This window comes from Miscanthus floridulus, chromosome 5 (assembly GCF_019320115.1).
Source record: "Miscanthus floridulus cultivar M001 chromosome 5, ASM1932011v1, whole genome shotgun sequence".
In the NCBI taxonomy this organism is placed as follows: Eukaryota; Viridiplantae; Streptophyta; class Magnoliopsida; order Poales; family Poaceae; genus Miscanthus; species Miscanthus floridulus.
In genome coordinates, this window is record NC_089584.1 from 124,729,487 (window position 1) to 124,747,257 (window position 17,771).

A 17,771-nucleotide genomic window follows, 5' to 3' on the forward strand; every position below is an offset into this window, starting at 1 on the left:
AGATGGGTGTAAATTAGTCCAACTTGTAAACTGCTCGAGTAATAAGCAGTACTTTACTTCTTAAATTGATACGTGTATGGTACAAACAATATGAGTGTGATAAAATATGTATTTTATTAGGTGCTAGGGTTAATAGCAGGTTTACGACACGTTCATTATGCGTACGGAATTGTTTATGATGGTTTCGGCAACTATAAGATGGGCATCACGAAGCAGGTGCCCTACTTCACAACGCCAAACATATAAGTCACTAACCATGGAGCCTCATCACCAAGAAGCAGGTGTTGTGTGAATATAGTTAGTCTATTGTTCATGAACTTTAATCCTCTTTTCAAATCTTGCCAAGGTAAGCTTTTTCACACGAGGATATTAGTTCTTAGATTTATCGGATTGGTACCATCATTAGTTTTTGCAGCGATTACTCTATTCTTGGCCAATATTATGATCGTATAAGTTTGTATTTTCACTTAAAGGTGATCAACAATTTGTTGTCGGATACTAGAGTGATAGCATAGGGTATTGATAGGATTATGGTCATAGTTTATCGTAAGATAAGTAGGTCAGTGTCGATGTTTGATCATCGATAGCCTGCCAGGGGGTCCCCGGGGCAGTATGTTCGGGCTTCAGCGTATGCAGAACTCAACGGTAAACGCAAGAGGCAGTCGATTTATCCTGGTTCGGACCCTCGATCTTTGATCGAGTAATAGCCCTACGTTCAGTCGGCGTTAGCCTTTGCGTTGGATTGATTGTAAAGTGTTGTGTTGTACAATTGTCGTCTGAACTCCCGATCCAAGGAGCCCTGCCCTCCTTTATATAGTCAGGAGGTCAGAGTTCTAGTCAATTTACAATGAAAGTTCCTAGTAGGATTACAGAATAATACTACTACTAAGATTACAGGGGAAGAATCCTAGTTAGACTAGTTCTTCTCCCTTCCTTGCGGGGTATCCCGTGGGTCTCGCACCGACAAGCTCCCGAGCACTTCATGGTTGAGTTCTGGAAGACTCGTCTGGTTCCTTCAAGTCTTGTCGAGCAGGAACAAACGTCGTCCAAGTGCTTTCTTGAGCGAAACCGTGTAGCGCTTCGTGAAATCTTCGCGTGGTGTGTACCTTTTTGAAGAAAAAAGTACTCCCATTTGGATGTAGCCCCCGAGCCTCTTGCTGTTTGGCATAAGGAGCTTGAGGGTCTTTTCTTGAAATCTCCCTGATTCTTTGTCGGAGGGCTCCTGAGCATATACCCGGATTTTTTTGTCGAAAAGAGCTCGGATTTAGCTATGTTCGGGTTCTTTTTGTCGAAAAGAGCTTGGATATAGCTATGTCCGGGTTCTTTTTATCGTGTGGTCTTGAAGACGTCTGCCCCGAAGAAGTCTTTTCTGTGTCGTGCGCTTTTGAGAAAAAGTGCACTCACTGAGTATAGCCCCCGAGCCTCTTGCTATTTGGAACAAAAAGTTGGAGGGTCTTGAATCTTTTTGCTGTTTGAAAATTCCTGTTCTGAAGAAGTCTTCTGAGTGATGTGCGCTTTTTTGAATAAAAAAGGCACTCATTGAGTGTAGCCCCCGAGCCTCTTGCTATTTGGAACAAAAAGTTGGAGGGTCTTGAATTTGAGTTGTTCAACGAACTGAAAACTTCCCCTGTTGTAGCCCCTGAGCATTGTTCAAAAAGAACTCGGATACAGAATCTTAGCATATTCTCTGGTAGTCTGCTGTTGTCATATGTAGAGTCTGCTGCTTTCAGATGTAGAGTCCGCTGTTGTCAGGTGTAGTTGTATGGTGGTGGTTGAGTGTAAATGCATTTTGTTCATGGGTTGTACTATGTTGGTATATTCTCTCGAATATACTTGTTGTTGAGTACTGTTCCTTCACGTCTAAGTTCCCTTTCATTATTGAGTTCTATCTTTTCACTGTGTCTTTTATTAGGCTTATTTCGTTGGTGCTCCTAGTCCATGTGCACCGCTCATTCGGTCTATAAATATCCTCCTGGAGTACTGTTTTGATTCATTGAGCGTTTTGTTGCTTGTTCTGAAGTCTCTGTAGTCACGAATATGGTAGTTTGTGAAGTAGAGCAGCCCCCGGGCGTATTTTGCAGTTGTTGTGTGTCTTGCTGTAGCTGGATGGAGTCTTGTGATAGGGATTAGAGGTAGGCTAACCCTACAGCAGCATTGTACTTGGAAGTACGTGACGGTAGTTGGAGGGAGTCTTGTGATGTGGGATGCGATCCTTCATCTGGCAGTTCTGGGTTGATCCTCGTCGCCTGCCCTGAGACTGTCCGGTGCAGATTAGCATCATATCCAGCATCACATCGGACTTGGGTAGACAGATACTTGCCAGCCTTCTCTACTCCATGTTATCCCGCCGTGCTGTTGATTTCCGCCTTGGATGCGCTGCGCCCGTCCTTTGAAGAAAATAGTGTAGCCGAGTGTGGTTTGTTCTACCGAGTAGCGATTTGGAACATGTGTCGTTCCAGAGCCTAGTTGCTTCTGGGTTCCTTTTTGCTACTTGCTCGTCGTAGTTCCGAGTTCGTTGGGTCTTTGTAAGATGTGTAATCTTGTATCTTTTGAAGTCATTTGTAATAGAGAGAATCTTGTCTTCTGAGTTGTCATTCTTTATTTTCCTAGTGTCCCGGTTGTTGATGAGATTTCTGAGTTCTTTCTGTAAGGACTGGGTTGTTGCGCTCCTTATGAGATAACTCTTCTTTGCTTTATTGTTGATGAGTTCTTTTTTGTGGTGATATGATAATTTTGCTGTGGTGCTTGATGGATAAGTCGAAAATCTGTCCATTGAACTGTACCGTTATGTGTATTTGGGCCGTCCATCATTTTAGTTGCGTTGGTAAATGAACCGTTGCGTCCTCATGCCATGTTAAAGTGGGCCTGGTGGGCCGCGTTTTTACCGGTGTAAAATCTATTTAAAGGCCTTTCTCCTCCTTTTCTTTGGTACCCTGCCTTTGCCTTGAAAACCCTAGCCTTCGCAACTCCGCCGTCGCCATTGCCGCTGCCATTTGAGCGCCGCTTTCCGAGCCTTCTCTTTCCCTAGTGCTTTTTTGCCTCCGTTAGTACATGGGTAGGAAGAAAACCGTGAGCAAGTCCCAGGCAGCCTTCGTGGACAAGGAGTCATCACTTTCTGTGATCGAGGACCAAGAGTTTGTGGCCATGAGGGCTGCCCAGAAGGCTTGGCTGGCTCCAACAACGACTGAAGACCAGCTTCATGAGCTTGTTAGCGATGGACTGATCTAGAGCAAGGACATTGCTGAATGGAGGGCTCCGGGCGAGCATCAGGTCCCTGCTCCAGGTCCTGGTGAGATCATTCTCTTCGTTTCCTTTGTCCGTGCTGGACTTTGCCTCCCGGCTTCTACTTTTCTTCATCGGTTTCTCGGCTATTTTGGGATTAGCCTGAATCATCTTGCTCCCAATGCTGTTCTCCATCTTTCTGTCTTTGTTCATTTCTGTGAAACCTTCCTTGGAATTTCTCCTTCTCTTTCCCTCTTTCGTTACTTCTTTCATCTGAAGCCCCAACCTCGTCGTGATGACACTAGCATTCTTGGTGGCTGCGGAATTCAGTTTTGCCAGGGTTTTAGAAGTAAATTATTTGACTATGACCTGGTTGATTCTATAAGAGATTGGCGTGCTGACTGGTTTTATGCTGCCAACTTGATTCCTCCTCTTTCTGTTCATTCCGGGTCTGGTCCCTTGGTTAATGACCGATGGGAAAAGAACCCGGTGACGACTGCTGAGCTCCAAGCGATCCAGCCGTTTCTTGAGAGGATAAGTACTCTAAAACAGTAGGGCTTGACCGGCTTCGGTATCGTCTCAAGTTTTCTTCGTCGTCGTGTTCAGCCTCTGAAGGAGCGAGAGAACTTTGGTTTCGAGTACTCTAGGGCTGAGGATCCTTCTCGCATGGTCCCTGTCCTTGAGTTGACCAACGAGGAAGTGCTCGAGCATCTCTAGAAGATGTTGAAAGGAGTAAGCATTGTTCTGCTTGCTGTCCCTAAGTACAACGTAAAGAACCCACCCCCTACTGTGAGTTGTTCTTTTCTTTATCCGAGTACTTTTGATTTTCTTTTGTTGTATCCACTTTTGCTTAATCTTCCTTGTCTCATTGTTTTATACTTTTATAGGAATTGGGGCATAATTTTGCTGATCCAATTCCCCTTGATGATCTTCCTACAAATATGGATGCTAGGGGTAGTCTTGCTGGTGCGTCCTTGACCAGTAAGTTTCAAATTGCTATTATGCTTCTTGGTGTTTCTTCCACATTTTCTGATGTAGATGAAGAGTATGTTCCTCGTCTAGTTCCTCAAGGCCCTCGTAGTTTCGAAAAGAGGGGTCAAGCTAAAAGTTCTTCTGGTTTGTCTTCTGCCAAGAAGTCTCGCCAGTTGAGCACTCGACCAGGTACTCCAGTTGTAGCTAGCATGCTCTTAGGTGAGCATATTAATGCGCTATGTCCCTTTGTTTTCTATTTTTATCTTTAACCGAGTACTTTTGTCCTTTTTCAGCTGGTGCTTTGGCGACCTTGGTCGAGAGTGAGGAGGAAGAGGACAATGATGTGCCTCTTGTCGCGCGTCGGTGAGTTCTTTTCTTGTTTTCCTGTTGTTGAACCCCTCCTTTGTTCTAACTTTGGTCTTGATTTCTTTGTAGTAAGCGATCATCGGATACCAGTTCTTTTGGGGCTCCGACATCGAGTTCTTCTTTAGCTCCGGTGTCGAGTTCTTCTGGGGCTCCGGTACCAGCTACGCCGCTTCTGTCACAGGGAGGTGGTGATGTTTTTGCTGCTATGGTTCCCCCTGCGAGGTCTTCTTTTGGCTTTATGAAGAAGAAGATAGCTGGGTGAGTGAATTCTGGTTTTATTTCTTTGCTTCTATTTTCCTTTTTTCTTATTCTTTTTTGACGAGTTTCCTTATCAACTCTCAGGCCTTCGTCTTCCTCGAGCCTCCAGTTGACTTCTTGTCAAACCTCTGGTGCGGCCTTGCGTACTGAGTCTTAGGACTCAGAACACATGGTCGCCGAGGTGGCTATGAGGGGTTCGGAGTCCACTGCTGCTGAATTGCAGGCTCCTAAGGTGACCGTGGCCATGGCGACAGGTTCATCTAATGGATTGGCCATTTCGACTCCTGAGGTGACCGTGGCCATGGTGGTGGGTTCATCAGAGGTATTGGCCGTTGGTTCCCAGGAGATTGCCCTGGTTGTACCTTCTTCGCCTCAGCCGTCTTCTCCCTCTCCTTTTCTTGGTTCCGGTGGTCCGCCTTCGGCTAATGATGTGGTGCAGCAGTTTGATGCTACTCATCGATTGTTAGAGCTAACCGTCACCTGGGGAAGCTTGTCGATCCTTGTGACTTCTTTTGGGGAAAGGCTCCAGGTAAGTTTTTCCGCAATTCTTTCTTTGGGTGTTCGTTTTTCTCCTGTCCTCATTTCTTGTTTTTCTTTCTTTCTTTTTGCTCAGTCTTTTTCTCATGATCATACCGGCTTCTTTTTCTCGTCTAAGAACGAGAAAAAGTTGTCTTCTGAGGTGAGTACTCTGAAGACTGAGCTTGAACTTTATCGGGCCGAGTTGGAATCTGAGCATCAGACGCATCAGAATGAGGAGAAGGCCCTCCGTGCCTGGGTAGTTGAGGTGGAAAAACAGCGGGATGTGGCTGCCTAGGAGGCCCTGAAAAATATGGAGGCCATGAAGAAAGAGTGCCATGGTATCGCGAGTTCTTTTTCGCTTCCCTTTGTATTCAAATTTGCTTTTCTACTGACTTGTCTTTTCTTGTTTGGTCTAGCTCTCCGAGTTGAAAAGCAGAAGCTCTTGGAGGGTATCGAGGAGATGAAGACGCTCGCTGGAACTAGCCATAATAAGGCTAAGGCGGTAATTACTCAAGCTAAAGAAGAACTCGTGCTTGCTAAATTGATTAGGCGTGGAGCTGACAGAGACCTTGTGCAGGCCCAAAAGACCGTCGAGGACTTGACTTGCAAGTTGGCAACGGCTACTGAAAACTAAAAAGCTTTGTGGAAGTCTTTTCGGTCAGTAGCCGACCTTCTTCGGACTTCAGCAGACGATGGTCATTCTTGGGCTCAATTCATTCCCCAAGTGCCCACCTGTTTCTAGGAGTTCGTGAAGCGGTGTGCCCATCTTTGCACCAGGAACGTTCTTGCCTAGGTCCAGGTTCTTTCTCTAGATTTTCCTTTGTCCAAGGTTGCCGATGAAGCCGAGAGCGAAGAGTACCTAGATGCCGTTGAGAGGTTGGAGCCTGAGGTCGACGACTTAGCCAGGAAGATTGTAGATAATCTTAATATTGATGTTTCTACTTTTGATGACAATGCTTGAATGTAATCGACCTTTGCACTCCAACTTTTGTAACAGAATACTTATACTCTTTCTTGAATGAAGATCCTTTATCTTTGTTGATGTCTTCTTTATCTGGATGTCTAATCCTTGCTTACTCTTTAAATGTGTTGTCCAAGCGATCAGAATTTTCTCTGAGTAGCTCACTACAAAAAATCTGGGTTTGTATGACAAACGAAAACTGTCATGGTAAGTACAAAATTTGTCATAAAAAGTATCTTACGACGAAAAAGCAGCGTCATGCCGGTCGTCATATAACGACCGTCACATAATATACCTTGTGACAATAATATGGAGAGCCGTCACAAAATGTCATGACCTTTTGTGACGGTATCGTTCGGTCGTCACATATTGTTACCTTTTATGACAATAGTATTTGTCACGTATTGTTTAGTCAACGCGTCACTTAATGTATGAACCGTCACAAATGCCGAGTACGTACCCTGGTTCATGCTCGCTATTATGACGATAAGAAGCCGTCATGTATAGGGTAGTTAACCATGGTTAAAAAGCCGTCATGCATTATATATTCTGCTGCCAGGTTCTTATATACAACGCAAATGATATTCTGCTGCCAGGTTTGAAGGGCACAATATACCAGACTGCAACAGGAGTTCAGTGACATTCATATGAGGTTATGAGTTGTGCACAGCATCACATAAATATGGAATCATCCCCACCTGGCGTGAGCCATGGCATGTGAACTGCCTGACATGTAAGGCTACATCTGCGAATCCCAGGAGAAACATATTCATAGATGACCTGAATCCAGCATATTTGTGACACAGTTAAATGAAGTTTCTTGGGAAGGATGATATCGTTGGCCATAGATCGCCATGATGAGTGCAAGGTGAGAATGAGTACATGAAGGAGGTGAAAGGACGAATAATAAATCTCTGGACCACCACTTATCTCCAAAGGGAAAAATCAAAACAAATCGCAGTAGAACCCCTAGGCTTCCACCGGAGCTTGGGCTGCGCTGCTAGGGTTTGGAGGCGACCTCAGAACATGGAGATGAAGGAGGGAGAGACAACAGTACCTGGACCGCATCATGCTGGAGGGGTTGCGTGCGGCGGATCCGGTTCACCCACTCCTCTACCTGGCCGCCGCTGTCACCGTGGGTGAGGGGCACCACGCCCTGGTCATGGGGAAGAGGTTGAAGGAGGAACGCTCGGGTTCCAGAGCCACGGCGGGTATGGGGGAGAGCGAGCGGCACCGCCGCTGTGGGGGAGAGGGAGGGGCGGCGCTGTGGGAGGCAGCGAGAGGGAGAGGGAGGGGCGCCGATGTCGGCAGAGGGAGAGGGGCGACAGGTATCGCAGTCGGGGCCGAGAGAGAGGAGTTTAGGGTTTGGGAGGCAGGATGTGCTTATATACATGTGCTTTTGATCCAACGGTTCTGATTCATCAAAGGTCCATCCAACGGTTCGAATATATTGGGCTGCATAGTGCCGGCCCAATAACAGTTGAACGGGCCGAAAACTTTGTTTCATGTTCTTCAATTTCAAGTATTTAAGTAATTATTTTTTTGCTGAAAAAGTTGTGATTTCTCTTTTTAATCTTTTGGTAAAATTTGTAACTAGTTTTTCTCCTTCATACTAACTCCAAATGTGATGATTTTTTTCCTAAAATTTTCTAAAATCATGCACTATCAATTAATTGTGTTGATTTTGTTAATATTTTTGTGTGATATGGTTTGAGCAATTCAAATTTTGAAATTTAAAAAAAAGGGTAACTGCAAACAAGATTTTGAAACCCCAAATGATTTCAGCTGAAAAAATGATGAATACCAAGTTTGTACAACTCATCAAGATCTACAATTGTTATATAGGTCATTTTTGCATTTGAGAAAGTGTTAGGAAAGTTTAGTTCTAAATTGACAAGTCTCTTATATAGTTTCATAAACTCTATGTGAGATTCATGATTTTGTGACTAGTGGTTACTAACACTTTCTCAAATGGAAAAATGACCTATATAACAATTGTAGATCTTGATGAGTTATAACACCTTTGTATTCAAAAGTTTTTCATCTGAGGTCATTTAGTGTCTCATTTGACAAAGTTTGACCAAGTCAAATTTTAAATTTAAAAAAAATGACACTTTGACACCAGTTTTTGAAACTCTAAATTGTTTCAAATAGAAAAGTCATGAATACCAAGTTTGTTACGCTCATCAAGATCTACATTTGTTGTTTTGGTCAACTTTTCATTTGACAAAGTTTGAATGATTCAAATTTTGGATTTTTAAATTTTGACAGCCCCAAACCAGTTTTCTAAACCCTAGATGGTCTCAACTAGAAAAGTCATGAATACCAAGTTTGTACAACTCATCAATATCTACAATTGTTATACAGGTCATTTTTGCATTTGAGAAAGTGTTAGGAAAGTTTAGTTCTAAATTGACAAGTCTCTTATATAGTTTCATAAACTCTATGTGAGATTCATGATTTTGTGACTAGTGTTTACTAACACTTTCTCAAATGGAAAAATGACCTATATAACAATTGTAGATCTTGATGAGTTATAACACCTTTGTATTCAAAAGTTTTTCATCTGAGGTCATTTAGTGTCTCATTTGACAAAGTTTGACCAAGTCAAATTTTAAATTTTAAAAAAATGACACTTTGACACCAGTTTTTGAAACTCTAAATTGTTTCAAATAGAAAAGTCATGAATACCAAGTTTGTTACGCTCATCAAGATCTACATTTGTTGTTTTGGTCAACTTTTCATTTGACAAAGTTTGAACGATTCAAATTTTGGATTTTTAAATTTTGACAGCCCCAAACCAGTTTTCTAAACCCTAGATGGTCTCAACTAGAAAAGTCATGAATACCAAGTTTGTACAACTCATCAATATCTACAATTGTTATATAGGTCATTTTTGCATTTGAGAAAGTGTTAGGAAAGTTTAGTTCTAAATTGACAAGTCTCTTATATAGTTTCATAAACTCTATGTGAGATTCATGATTTTGTGACTAGTGTTTACTAACACTTTCTCAAATGGAAAAATGACCTATATAACAATTGTAGATCTTGATGAGTTATAACACCTTTGTATTCAAAAGTTTTTCATCTGAGGTCATTTAGTGTCTCATTTGACAAAGTTTGACCAAGTCAAATTTTAAATTTTAAAAAAATGACACTTTGACACCAGTTTTTGAAACTCTAAATTGTTTCAAATAGAAAAGTCATGAATACCAAGTTTGTTACGCTCATCAAGATCTACATTTGTTGTTTTGGTCAACTTTTCATTTGACAAAGTTTGAACAATTCAAATTTTGGATTTTTAAATTTTGACAGCCCCAAACCAGTTTTCGAAACCCTAGATGGTCTCAACTAGAAAAGTCATGAATACCAAGTTTGTACAACTCATCAAGATCTACCTTCTTTGTTTTGGTTATTTTTTCATATGACTTTGTTTGAACAGTTTGAATTTTAAATTTCAAAATATTAGAATTTCAAACATAATTTTAGGGTACTAAGTAATTTCAAATGAAAAGTCATCAACAAGAACATTGTAAAGCTCATTGAGATCTACAAGCTTCATTTTGGTCATTTGTTCATTCAACAAAGTGATAGTAACGTTGTTCACAAATTTTACACATCTGTCTCGTAGTTTATGAAACTATAAGAGAGATGTGTAAAATTTGTGAACAACTTTACTATAACTTTATCGGATGAACAAATGACCAAAATAAAAAAATGTAGATCTTGATGAATTATACAACCTTTATGTATATAATTTTTTCATTTGAAATCATTTCAGGTTTCAAAATCTAGTTTGAAGTCGTCATTTTTTTAAAATTTAAAATTCGAATTGGTCAAACTTTGTCACATGAAAAGATGACCAAAATCAATACATTAACTTGATAGATAATGATTTTAGAAAAATTTAGGAAAAAAATCATCACATTTGGAGTTAATATGTGAGAGAAAGACTAGTTACAAGTTTTAACTAGAAATTAAAAAGAGAAATCGTTCTTGTTCATGATGAACAAGTGATTTATAATTTTTTTTAAAAAAGAAAGAAAAAGAAAAAAACATCTCTCGGGCCTTCTATTTTAGGCTCGGCCTGCCTCCTTCCACCTAGGCCCCCTCTACATTTTTACATGGGCCTAGGCCAAGCTCCGAGCCCAACTGTCATGGGTCAAGGCTTCACCTCATACTGGGGTATTTTATGACATTGGGGGTCGTCATATTTGATAAAACATTCAGTGACGGTCTACTGTCGTCATATAAAAATTGTATAAATCGTCATAAATTCACAACCGTCAACCGACTCCTGTCGCCTGACAATTTGTGACGAAACTTGCTACCTTTATGTGACACAAGAAACAATGTCGTCATAAATACTTTTGGGTCTCATAATTTTATGACAACACATAACTTTTCGTCATATTATGTTACATTATATGACGAAAACAGGCCTCGTCATGAGGGATTTTGTCATAAAAAGAAGAATTTCTTGTAGTGGCTATCTGTTCTGACTTTCATCTGCATTGTAGAAACCACTCGGTGTATGTAGATCGTTGTATTTGACAAATTTTCTTGATTTGCCGAGTACTTGTCTGGCTTTCGTCTATGCCGTGTGAAACAACTCGGTGTATGTAGATTGATGTCTTGACTAACTTCCTTGACTTGTCGAGTGCTTGTCTGGCTTTCGTCTATGCCATGTGAAACAACTCGGTGTATGTAGATTGATGTCTTGACAGACTTCCTTGACTTGTCAAGTGATTGTCTAGCTTTCGTCTGTGACTTGTAAACAACTCGGTATAGCCCATTGTGTCGACAAACTTTGCATTCTTGTTAGTATTGAAAAGACTTAGGATATCTCTAGCTTCTTCTTCTTGGCTTAGCTCATAGTGTGGTCAGCATCTAGTCCTATCTCTGGTTGCAAAAGTATCCTAGGACCGGCAAGCCCCCGAGCACTTCATGGTAGAGCTCTGGAAGCCTTGTCTTATTTTCTTCAAGTCTTGTTGAGTAGGAACAAGCGTTGTCCGAGTGTTTTCTTGAGCAAAACCATGTAGCGCTTCTTGGGATCTTCTGAGTGTAGCCCCCGAGCCTCTTGCTATTTGGAACAAGGAGCTGGAGGGTCTTGTCTTGAAATTGCTCTGATTTATGTCCAGGCTTATTTTTAGTCGTTTTGCTTTTTGGTTCGGGTGTAAGCTTATTAGCTACCCTCATCGGCGGGCTCAAGCATGTTTTTAGCTCTTTTGCTCTGGACCGGTATGCTCAGGCGTCTTTTCAGCCATTTTGCTTTTTTGTTCGGGTGTTAGCTTATTAGCTACCCTCATCGGCGGACTCAAGCATTTTTTTAGCTCTTTTGCTCTCGGTCGGTATGCTCAGGCGTCTTTTCAACTATTTTGCTTTTTTGTTCGGGTGTTAGCTTATTAGCTACCCTCATCGGTGAGCTCAAGTATGTTTTCAGCTCTTTTGCTCTCGGTCGGTATGCTTAGGCGTCTTTTCAGCCATTTTGCTTTTTAGTTCGGGTGTTAGCTTATTAGCTACCCTCATCGGCGGGCTCAAGCATGTTTTCAGCTCTTTTGCTCTTGGCCGATATGCTCAGGCATCTTTTCAGCCATTTTGCTTTTTAGTTCGGGTGTTAGCTTATTAGCTACCCTCATCGGTGGGCTCAAGCATGTTTTTAGCTCTTGTGCTCTTGGCCGATATGCTCAGGCGTCTTTTCAGCCATTTTGCTTTTTGGTTCGGGTGTTAGCTTATTAGCTACCCTCATCGGTGGGCTCAAGCATGTTTTTAGCTCTTTTGCTCTCGGCCGGTATGCTCAGACGTCTTTTTAGCAATTTTACTTTTTGGTTCGGGTGTTAGCTTATTAGCTACCCTCATCGGCGGGCTCAAGCATGTTTTCAGCTCTTTTGCTCTCGGCCGGTATGCTCAGGCGTCTTTTCAGCAATTTTGCTTTTTGGTTCGGGTGTTAGCTTATTAGCTACCCTCATCGGCGGGCTCAAGCATGTTTTTAGCTCTTTTGCTCTCGGCCGGTATGCTCAGGCATGTTTCAGCCATTTTGCTTTTTGTTTCGGGTGTCAGCTTATTAGCTACCCTCATCGGCAGGCTCAAGCATCTTTTTAGCTCTTTTGCTCTCGACCGGTATGCTCAGGCATGTTTCAGCCATTTTGCTTTTTGGTTCGGGTGTTAGCTTATTAGCTACCCTCATCGGCGGGCTCAAGCATGTTTTTAGCTCTTTTGCTCTCGGCCATAATGCCCAGACGTCTTTTCAGCCATTTTACTTTTTTGTTCTTATTGGAAACAACTCTAGGAAAGCCATAATGAGACATATGTTTGTCGAGAAAGAACCATCTTTATTGACCATGAATATTGATAGGTCACAATAGTACATATGTTGTTGATGAGCGCTATCTTTGTTGATCATGAACGTTGATCTCTTATGTCTTGTATACATATTTTCTCTTGAGTTGTTTTCATGCGTAGAATCTTCGTAGCTGACTGATGTGCCATGTATTGTTGACTTCTTTTCTGTCTTCAGTTATTAGCTTGTATGTGCCTAGTCTAATGATTTTTGTGACTATAAAAGGACCTTCCCATGGACTGAGTAGTTTGTGGCGTCCTTGGAGTTATCTTGCTGATTGCAGGGTAGTGTTTACTCTGACTTCTTCTATACGGTCGAGTTCTAATCTTCGGGTGTGTTCTCCTTCTCCTTCGTCATATTGCTCTATCCTTGGTGATGTCCAGATCAAGTCCATGGGTAGTATGGCTTCTAATCCGTACACTAGGAAGAAAGGCGAGTATCCGGTGGCTCTGCTTATTTGAGTCCATAGCCCCTATACAACCTTGGGTAATTCTTCAATCCATTTTGACCCATAGTCTACTAGTTCTTCATACAGTCTTGGTTTCAATCCGGCTAGTATGAGTCTATTAGCCCTTTCTACCCATCCGTTGGCTTCTGGATGTGTGACTGATGCGTAATCTATGCTGAAGCCACAATCTTGTGCCCAACTTTTGAATTCTATAGCTGTGAAGGGAGAACCCAAATCTATGGTGATTCGATTGGGCATGTCGAAGTGGTGCATAATGTCTTGGATGAACTCGACTGCTTTGGCTGCGCTGTATTTTGCGAGTGGTTTGTACTCGATCCACTTGGTGAACTTGTCAATTGCTACGAAGATGTACTCAAAACCGCCCTTTGCTTTCTTGAGAGGTCCTACTTGATCCAGCCCCCAGCAGGAGAATGGCCAAGCAGGTGGTATGCAGATGAGGTTGTGGGCTGGCACATGAGCCTGTCTTGTGAACATCTGACAACTTTTGCATCTTCTGATGAGTTCTTCTACGTCTTTCAAAGCGGTTGGCCAGTAGAAACTAGTGCGAAATGCTTTGCCGACTAGTGTTCTTGAAGCGGCGTGATTTCTACAGCAACCTGAGTGTATTTTATCTAGGATTTGTTTGCCTTCTTTAAATGAGATGCATTTTAGAAGTACTCCTGATGATGCGGCTCTTCAGTATAGCTTGTCTCCTACTAGAACATAATTCTTGCTTCTGCGAACGACTCATGTGGCTTCCTGTTTTTCCACTGGCAACTTATTCTCTTTGATGTAATCAATAAAAACATGGGTCCATGAAGTGGTGATTACCAAGATCTAGGTGCCTTTTGCTGAGATTTAAGGGATTATTTCTCTAGGTTGTTTGATAGAGGGGGCTGATAACTCCTCTATGAAAACACCGGGTGGGACCTCTGCCCTGTCTGATCTAAGCTTGGCAAGGACATCTGCTACAATGTTGGAATCCCACAGGACATGTAGAATTTCTAATCCTTAGAAATGTTTTTCGAGTTTTTTGGATTTCAGCACAGTAAGCACCCATGTTTTCTTTGGTGCAATCCCAATCTTTGTTGACTTGGTTGATGACTTTTGTGACGATAAAAGGACCTTCCTATGGACTGAGTAGTTTATGGCATCCGTCGATTTTTTGTATCCTTTTTAGTACTAGGTCTCCGACTTGTAATGATCGAGACTAGGTATTCTTGTTGTAGTGGCGTCTTAGTCCTTAGAGGTATCTTGCTGATTGAAGGGTAGCGTTTACTCTGACTTCTTCTGTACTATTGAGTTCTAATCTTCAGGTGTGTTCTACTTCTCCTTCGTCATATTGTTCTATCATTGGTGACGTCCAGATCAAGTCTGTAGGTAGTATGGCTTCTGATCCGTAAACCAGGAAGAAAGGTGAGTATCCGGTAGCTCTGCTTATTTGAGTCCGTAGCCCCCACACGACCTTGGGTAGTTCTTCAATCCATTTTGATCTATAGTCTACTAGTTCTTCATACAATCTTAGTTTTAATCCAGCTAGTATGAGTCTGTTTGCCCTTTCGACCTGTCCGTTGGCCTCTGGATGTGCGACTGATGCGTAATCTATTCTGAAGCCACAGTCCTATGCCCAACTTTGGAATTCTGTGGCTGTGAAGGGAGAACCCAAATCCATGATGATTCAATTGGGCATGCCGAAGCGGTGCATAATGTCTTAGATGAACTCGATTGCTTTGGTTACGCTGTATTTTGCGAGTGGTTTGAATTCAATCCACTTGGTGAACTTGTCAATTGCTACGAAGATGTACTTGAAGCCGCCTTTTGCTTTCTTGAGAGGTCCTACTTGATCTAGCCCCCAGCAGGAGAAAGGCCAAGCAGGTGGGATGTAGATGAGGTTGTGAGCTAGCACATGAGCTTGTCTTGCAAACATTTGGCAACCTTTGCATCTTCTGACGAGTTCTTCTACGTCTTTCAAAGCGGTTGGCCAGTAGAAACCGGTGCGGAATGCTTTGCCGACTAGTGTTCTTGAAGCGACATGATTTCCACAGCAACATGAGTGTATTTCGTCTAGGATCTCTTTGCCTTCTTCAAATGAGACGCATTTTAGGAGTACTCCTAATGATGCGGCTCTTTTGTAGAGCTTGTCTCCCACTAGGACATAATTCTTGCTTCTATGAACAACTCTGGTAGCTTCCTCCTTTTCCACTGGCAACTTATTCTCTTTTATGTAATCAATAAAAACCTGGGTCCATGAAGTAGTGATTACCAAAATCTGAATGCCTTTAGCTGAGATTTCAGGGGTTATCTCATCGGGTTGTTTGATAGAGGGAGCTGATAATTTCTCTATGAATACACTAGGTGGGATCTTCGCCCTGTCTGATCTAAGCTTGGCAAGGATGTCTGCTGCTATATTAGAATCACGCAGGACGTGTAGAATTTCTAATCCTTGAAAATGTTTTTCGAGCTTTCGTATTTCTACACAGTAAGCGCCCATGTTTTCTTTGGTGCAATCCCAATCTTTGTTGACTTGATTGATGACTACTGCTGAATCGCCGTATATGAGTAAACGCTTGATTCTGAGGGTAATTGCCACTCATAGCCCATGGATGAGGGCTTCGTATTCTGCTTCATTATTTGTAGCTTGCCATAATATCTGAAGGACATACTTGAGCTACTTTCTATCTAGAGAAATGAGGAGGACACCTGCACCGGCTCCACCTAGCTTGAGTGATCCGTCAAAGTACATCTTCCAATGATCAAGGATGGTACTCGATATAGGTTGTTGAATTTCTATCCATTCGGTAACGAAATTAGCGAGGGCTTGAGATTTAATTGCCTTCCGTGGGGTGAAATCGATATTGAGAGCACTAAGTTCAACTGCCCACTTAGATACGTGCCCTGTTGCGTCTCTGTTGTGTAGGATGTCTCCTAGTGGGAAATCTGTTACTATGGTAATCTTGTGGCTTTCAAAATAGTGGCAAAGCTTGCGTGAAGTGATCAGGAGGGCGTAGAGTAGTTTTTGCACATGTGGGTACCAGATTTTTGATTCTAATAGTACTTCACTGATGTAGTATATGAGGCATTGTATTTTATATATATGCCCTTCTTTTTCTCTTTCTACGACAATTGCAGTGCTGATCACAGTAGAAGTTGCCGCAATGTACAGCATCATGTCTTCGTATTTCTTTGGAGGTGTGAGAACGGGTGAGGATGTGAGATATGCCTTGAGTTTCTTGAAAGCTTCATTGGCTTCTTCTGTCCACTTGAACTTGTCTGTCTTCTTTAGCAATTTAAAGAAAGGTAACCCTTTTTCGCCCGGTCTTGATATGAAATGATTTAGTGCCGCCATGCAGCCTATTAGCTTCTGCACATCTTTGACACTTCGAGGAGGGCCCATCTCTATTATGGCTCGAATTTGCTTGGCGCTTGCTTCGATTCCGCGATGACTGACCAGGAATCCGAGTAGTTGTCCTGAAGGAACTCCGAATACACATTTGTTTGGATTCAATTTCTACCTCCATCTTTTTAGGTTTTCGAAGGTTTGCTTTAGGTCTTCAATTAGTGTATCCGGGTTCTTTGTCTTTACCACTACGTTATCCACATATGCTTCTATGTTTTCGCTGATCTGATCACCGAGGCATGTTTGGATAGCTCTTTGGTAAGTCGCACCAGCATTTTTGAGTCCAAATGACATAGTTTTGTAGCAGTAGGCATCGAATGGAGTGATGAAAGATGTCTTGCTCTGGTCTTTTTCCTTTAACGCAATCTGGTGATATCCTGAATAGCAATCAAGGAAGGATAATAGAATAGATCCTGCTGTTGAATCTACTATCTGATCAATGTGTGGTAGTCTAAACAGATCTTTCAGGAAGTGTTTGTTGAGATCTGTGTAGTCGACACACATGTGCCACTCGTCCATATTCTTTTTCTGTACCAAAACTAGATTTGCTAGCCAATCTGGATGGAGGATTTCTCTGATGAATCCGACTGCCATTAGTTTTTTAATTTTCTTTTTAATTGCTGTCTTCTTGTCTAGTGAGAATCATCGTAGTCGTTGCTTCATAGGCTTGGAGCCTTCATTGATATCAATTCTGTGCTCAGCCAACTCTCTTGGGACCCCTAGCATGTCAGCTGGCTTCCAAGTGAAGATATCTATGTTGTCCCAAAGAAAGTTGGTGAGCACGAGTTCCTATTTTGCCAACAGGTGGGCGCTGATGGTTGCTGTTTTTGAGGGATCACCGATACCCAGGTCAATTTACTTGACGTCAGCTTCTTTTGGTGGTGCTAGGATGCTGGGTTTCTTTGCCGGTATCTCTAGCTCTTCTGGGCTCATTTCTGCTGCAACAGTGGTTATTTCTTTTCTTCCATTGTTGGCCTATGCTTTTGCTGCAATTTGGATTGCCTGAACATCACAGTCAAATGCGCGCTTCAAATCACTCTGAAGAGAGAGAACAGCGTTAGGCCCTGGCATCTTAAGCAACAAGTACGAATAATGCGGTATTGCCATGAATTTTGCTAGTGCTGGGCACCCGAGGATTGCGTGATATGATGAATCAAAGTCTATGACTTCAAACTTGATGAACTATGTACGGTAGTTCGAGGGAGTCCCAAAAGTAACTGGTAGAGTGATTTGTCCAAGTGGCATTGCTGCCTTGTCGGGTACTATGCCATAAAAAGGCATGCTTATT

The 17,771-nt window shown here is 42.2% G+C and overlaps 1 protein-coding gene and 1 long non-coding RNA gene across 2 annotated transcripts; both read left to right on the top strand.

The window, feature by feature from the left end:
• The first annotated feature begins 4,153 nt into the window (after positions 1-4,153).
• LOC136453435 (uncharacterized) lies at positions 4,154-5,010 on the top strand. Its single transcript, XM_066454008.1, has 5 exons — positions 4,154-4,203; positions 4,285-4,383; positions 4,488-4,557; positions 4,630-4,818; positions 4,903-5,010. The coding sequence occupies exons 1-5, from the start codon at positions 4,164-4,166 to the stop codon at positions 4,973-4,975; spliced, it is 471 nt and encodes a 156-aa protein (XP_066310105.1). The 5' UTR covers positions 4,154-4,163; the 3' UTR covers positions 4,976-5,010.
• Positions 5,011-5,513: 503 nt separating this feature from the next.
• On the top strand, positions 5,514-6,155 carry LOC136453436 (uncharacterized). The gene is made up of 3 exons (XR_010759021.1): positions 5,514-5,675; positions 5,754-5,839; positions 5,915-6,155. It is a non-coding gene; the product is annotated as an uncharacterized lncRNA (long non-coding RNA).
• Positions 6,156-17,771: the final 11,616 nt, after the last annotated feature.

Coding starts and splice junctions, on each gene's coding strand:
- LOC136453435 (XM_066454008.1), top strand. CDS start 4,164: ATGGATGCTAGGGGTAGTCTTGCTGGTGCGTCCTTGACCA. Junction 4,384..4,487: donor CCAGTTGAGCACTCGACCAG/GTACTCCAGTTG, acceptor GTCCTTTTTCAG/CTGGTGCTTTGGCGACCTTG. Junction 4,558..4,629: donor GTGCCTCTTGTCGCGCGTCG/GTGAGTTCTTTT, acceptor ATTTCTTTGTAG/TAAGCGATCATCGGATACCA.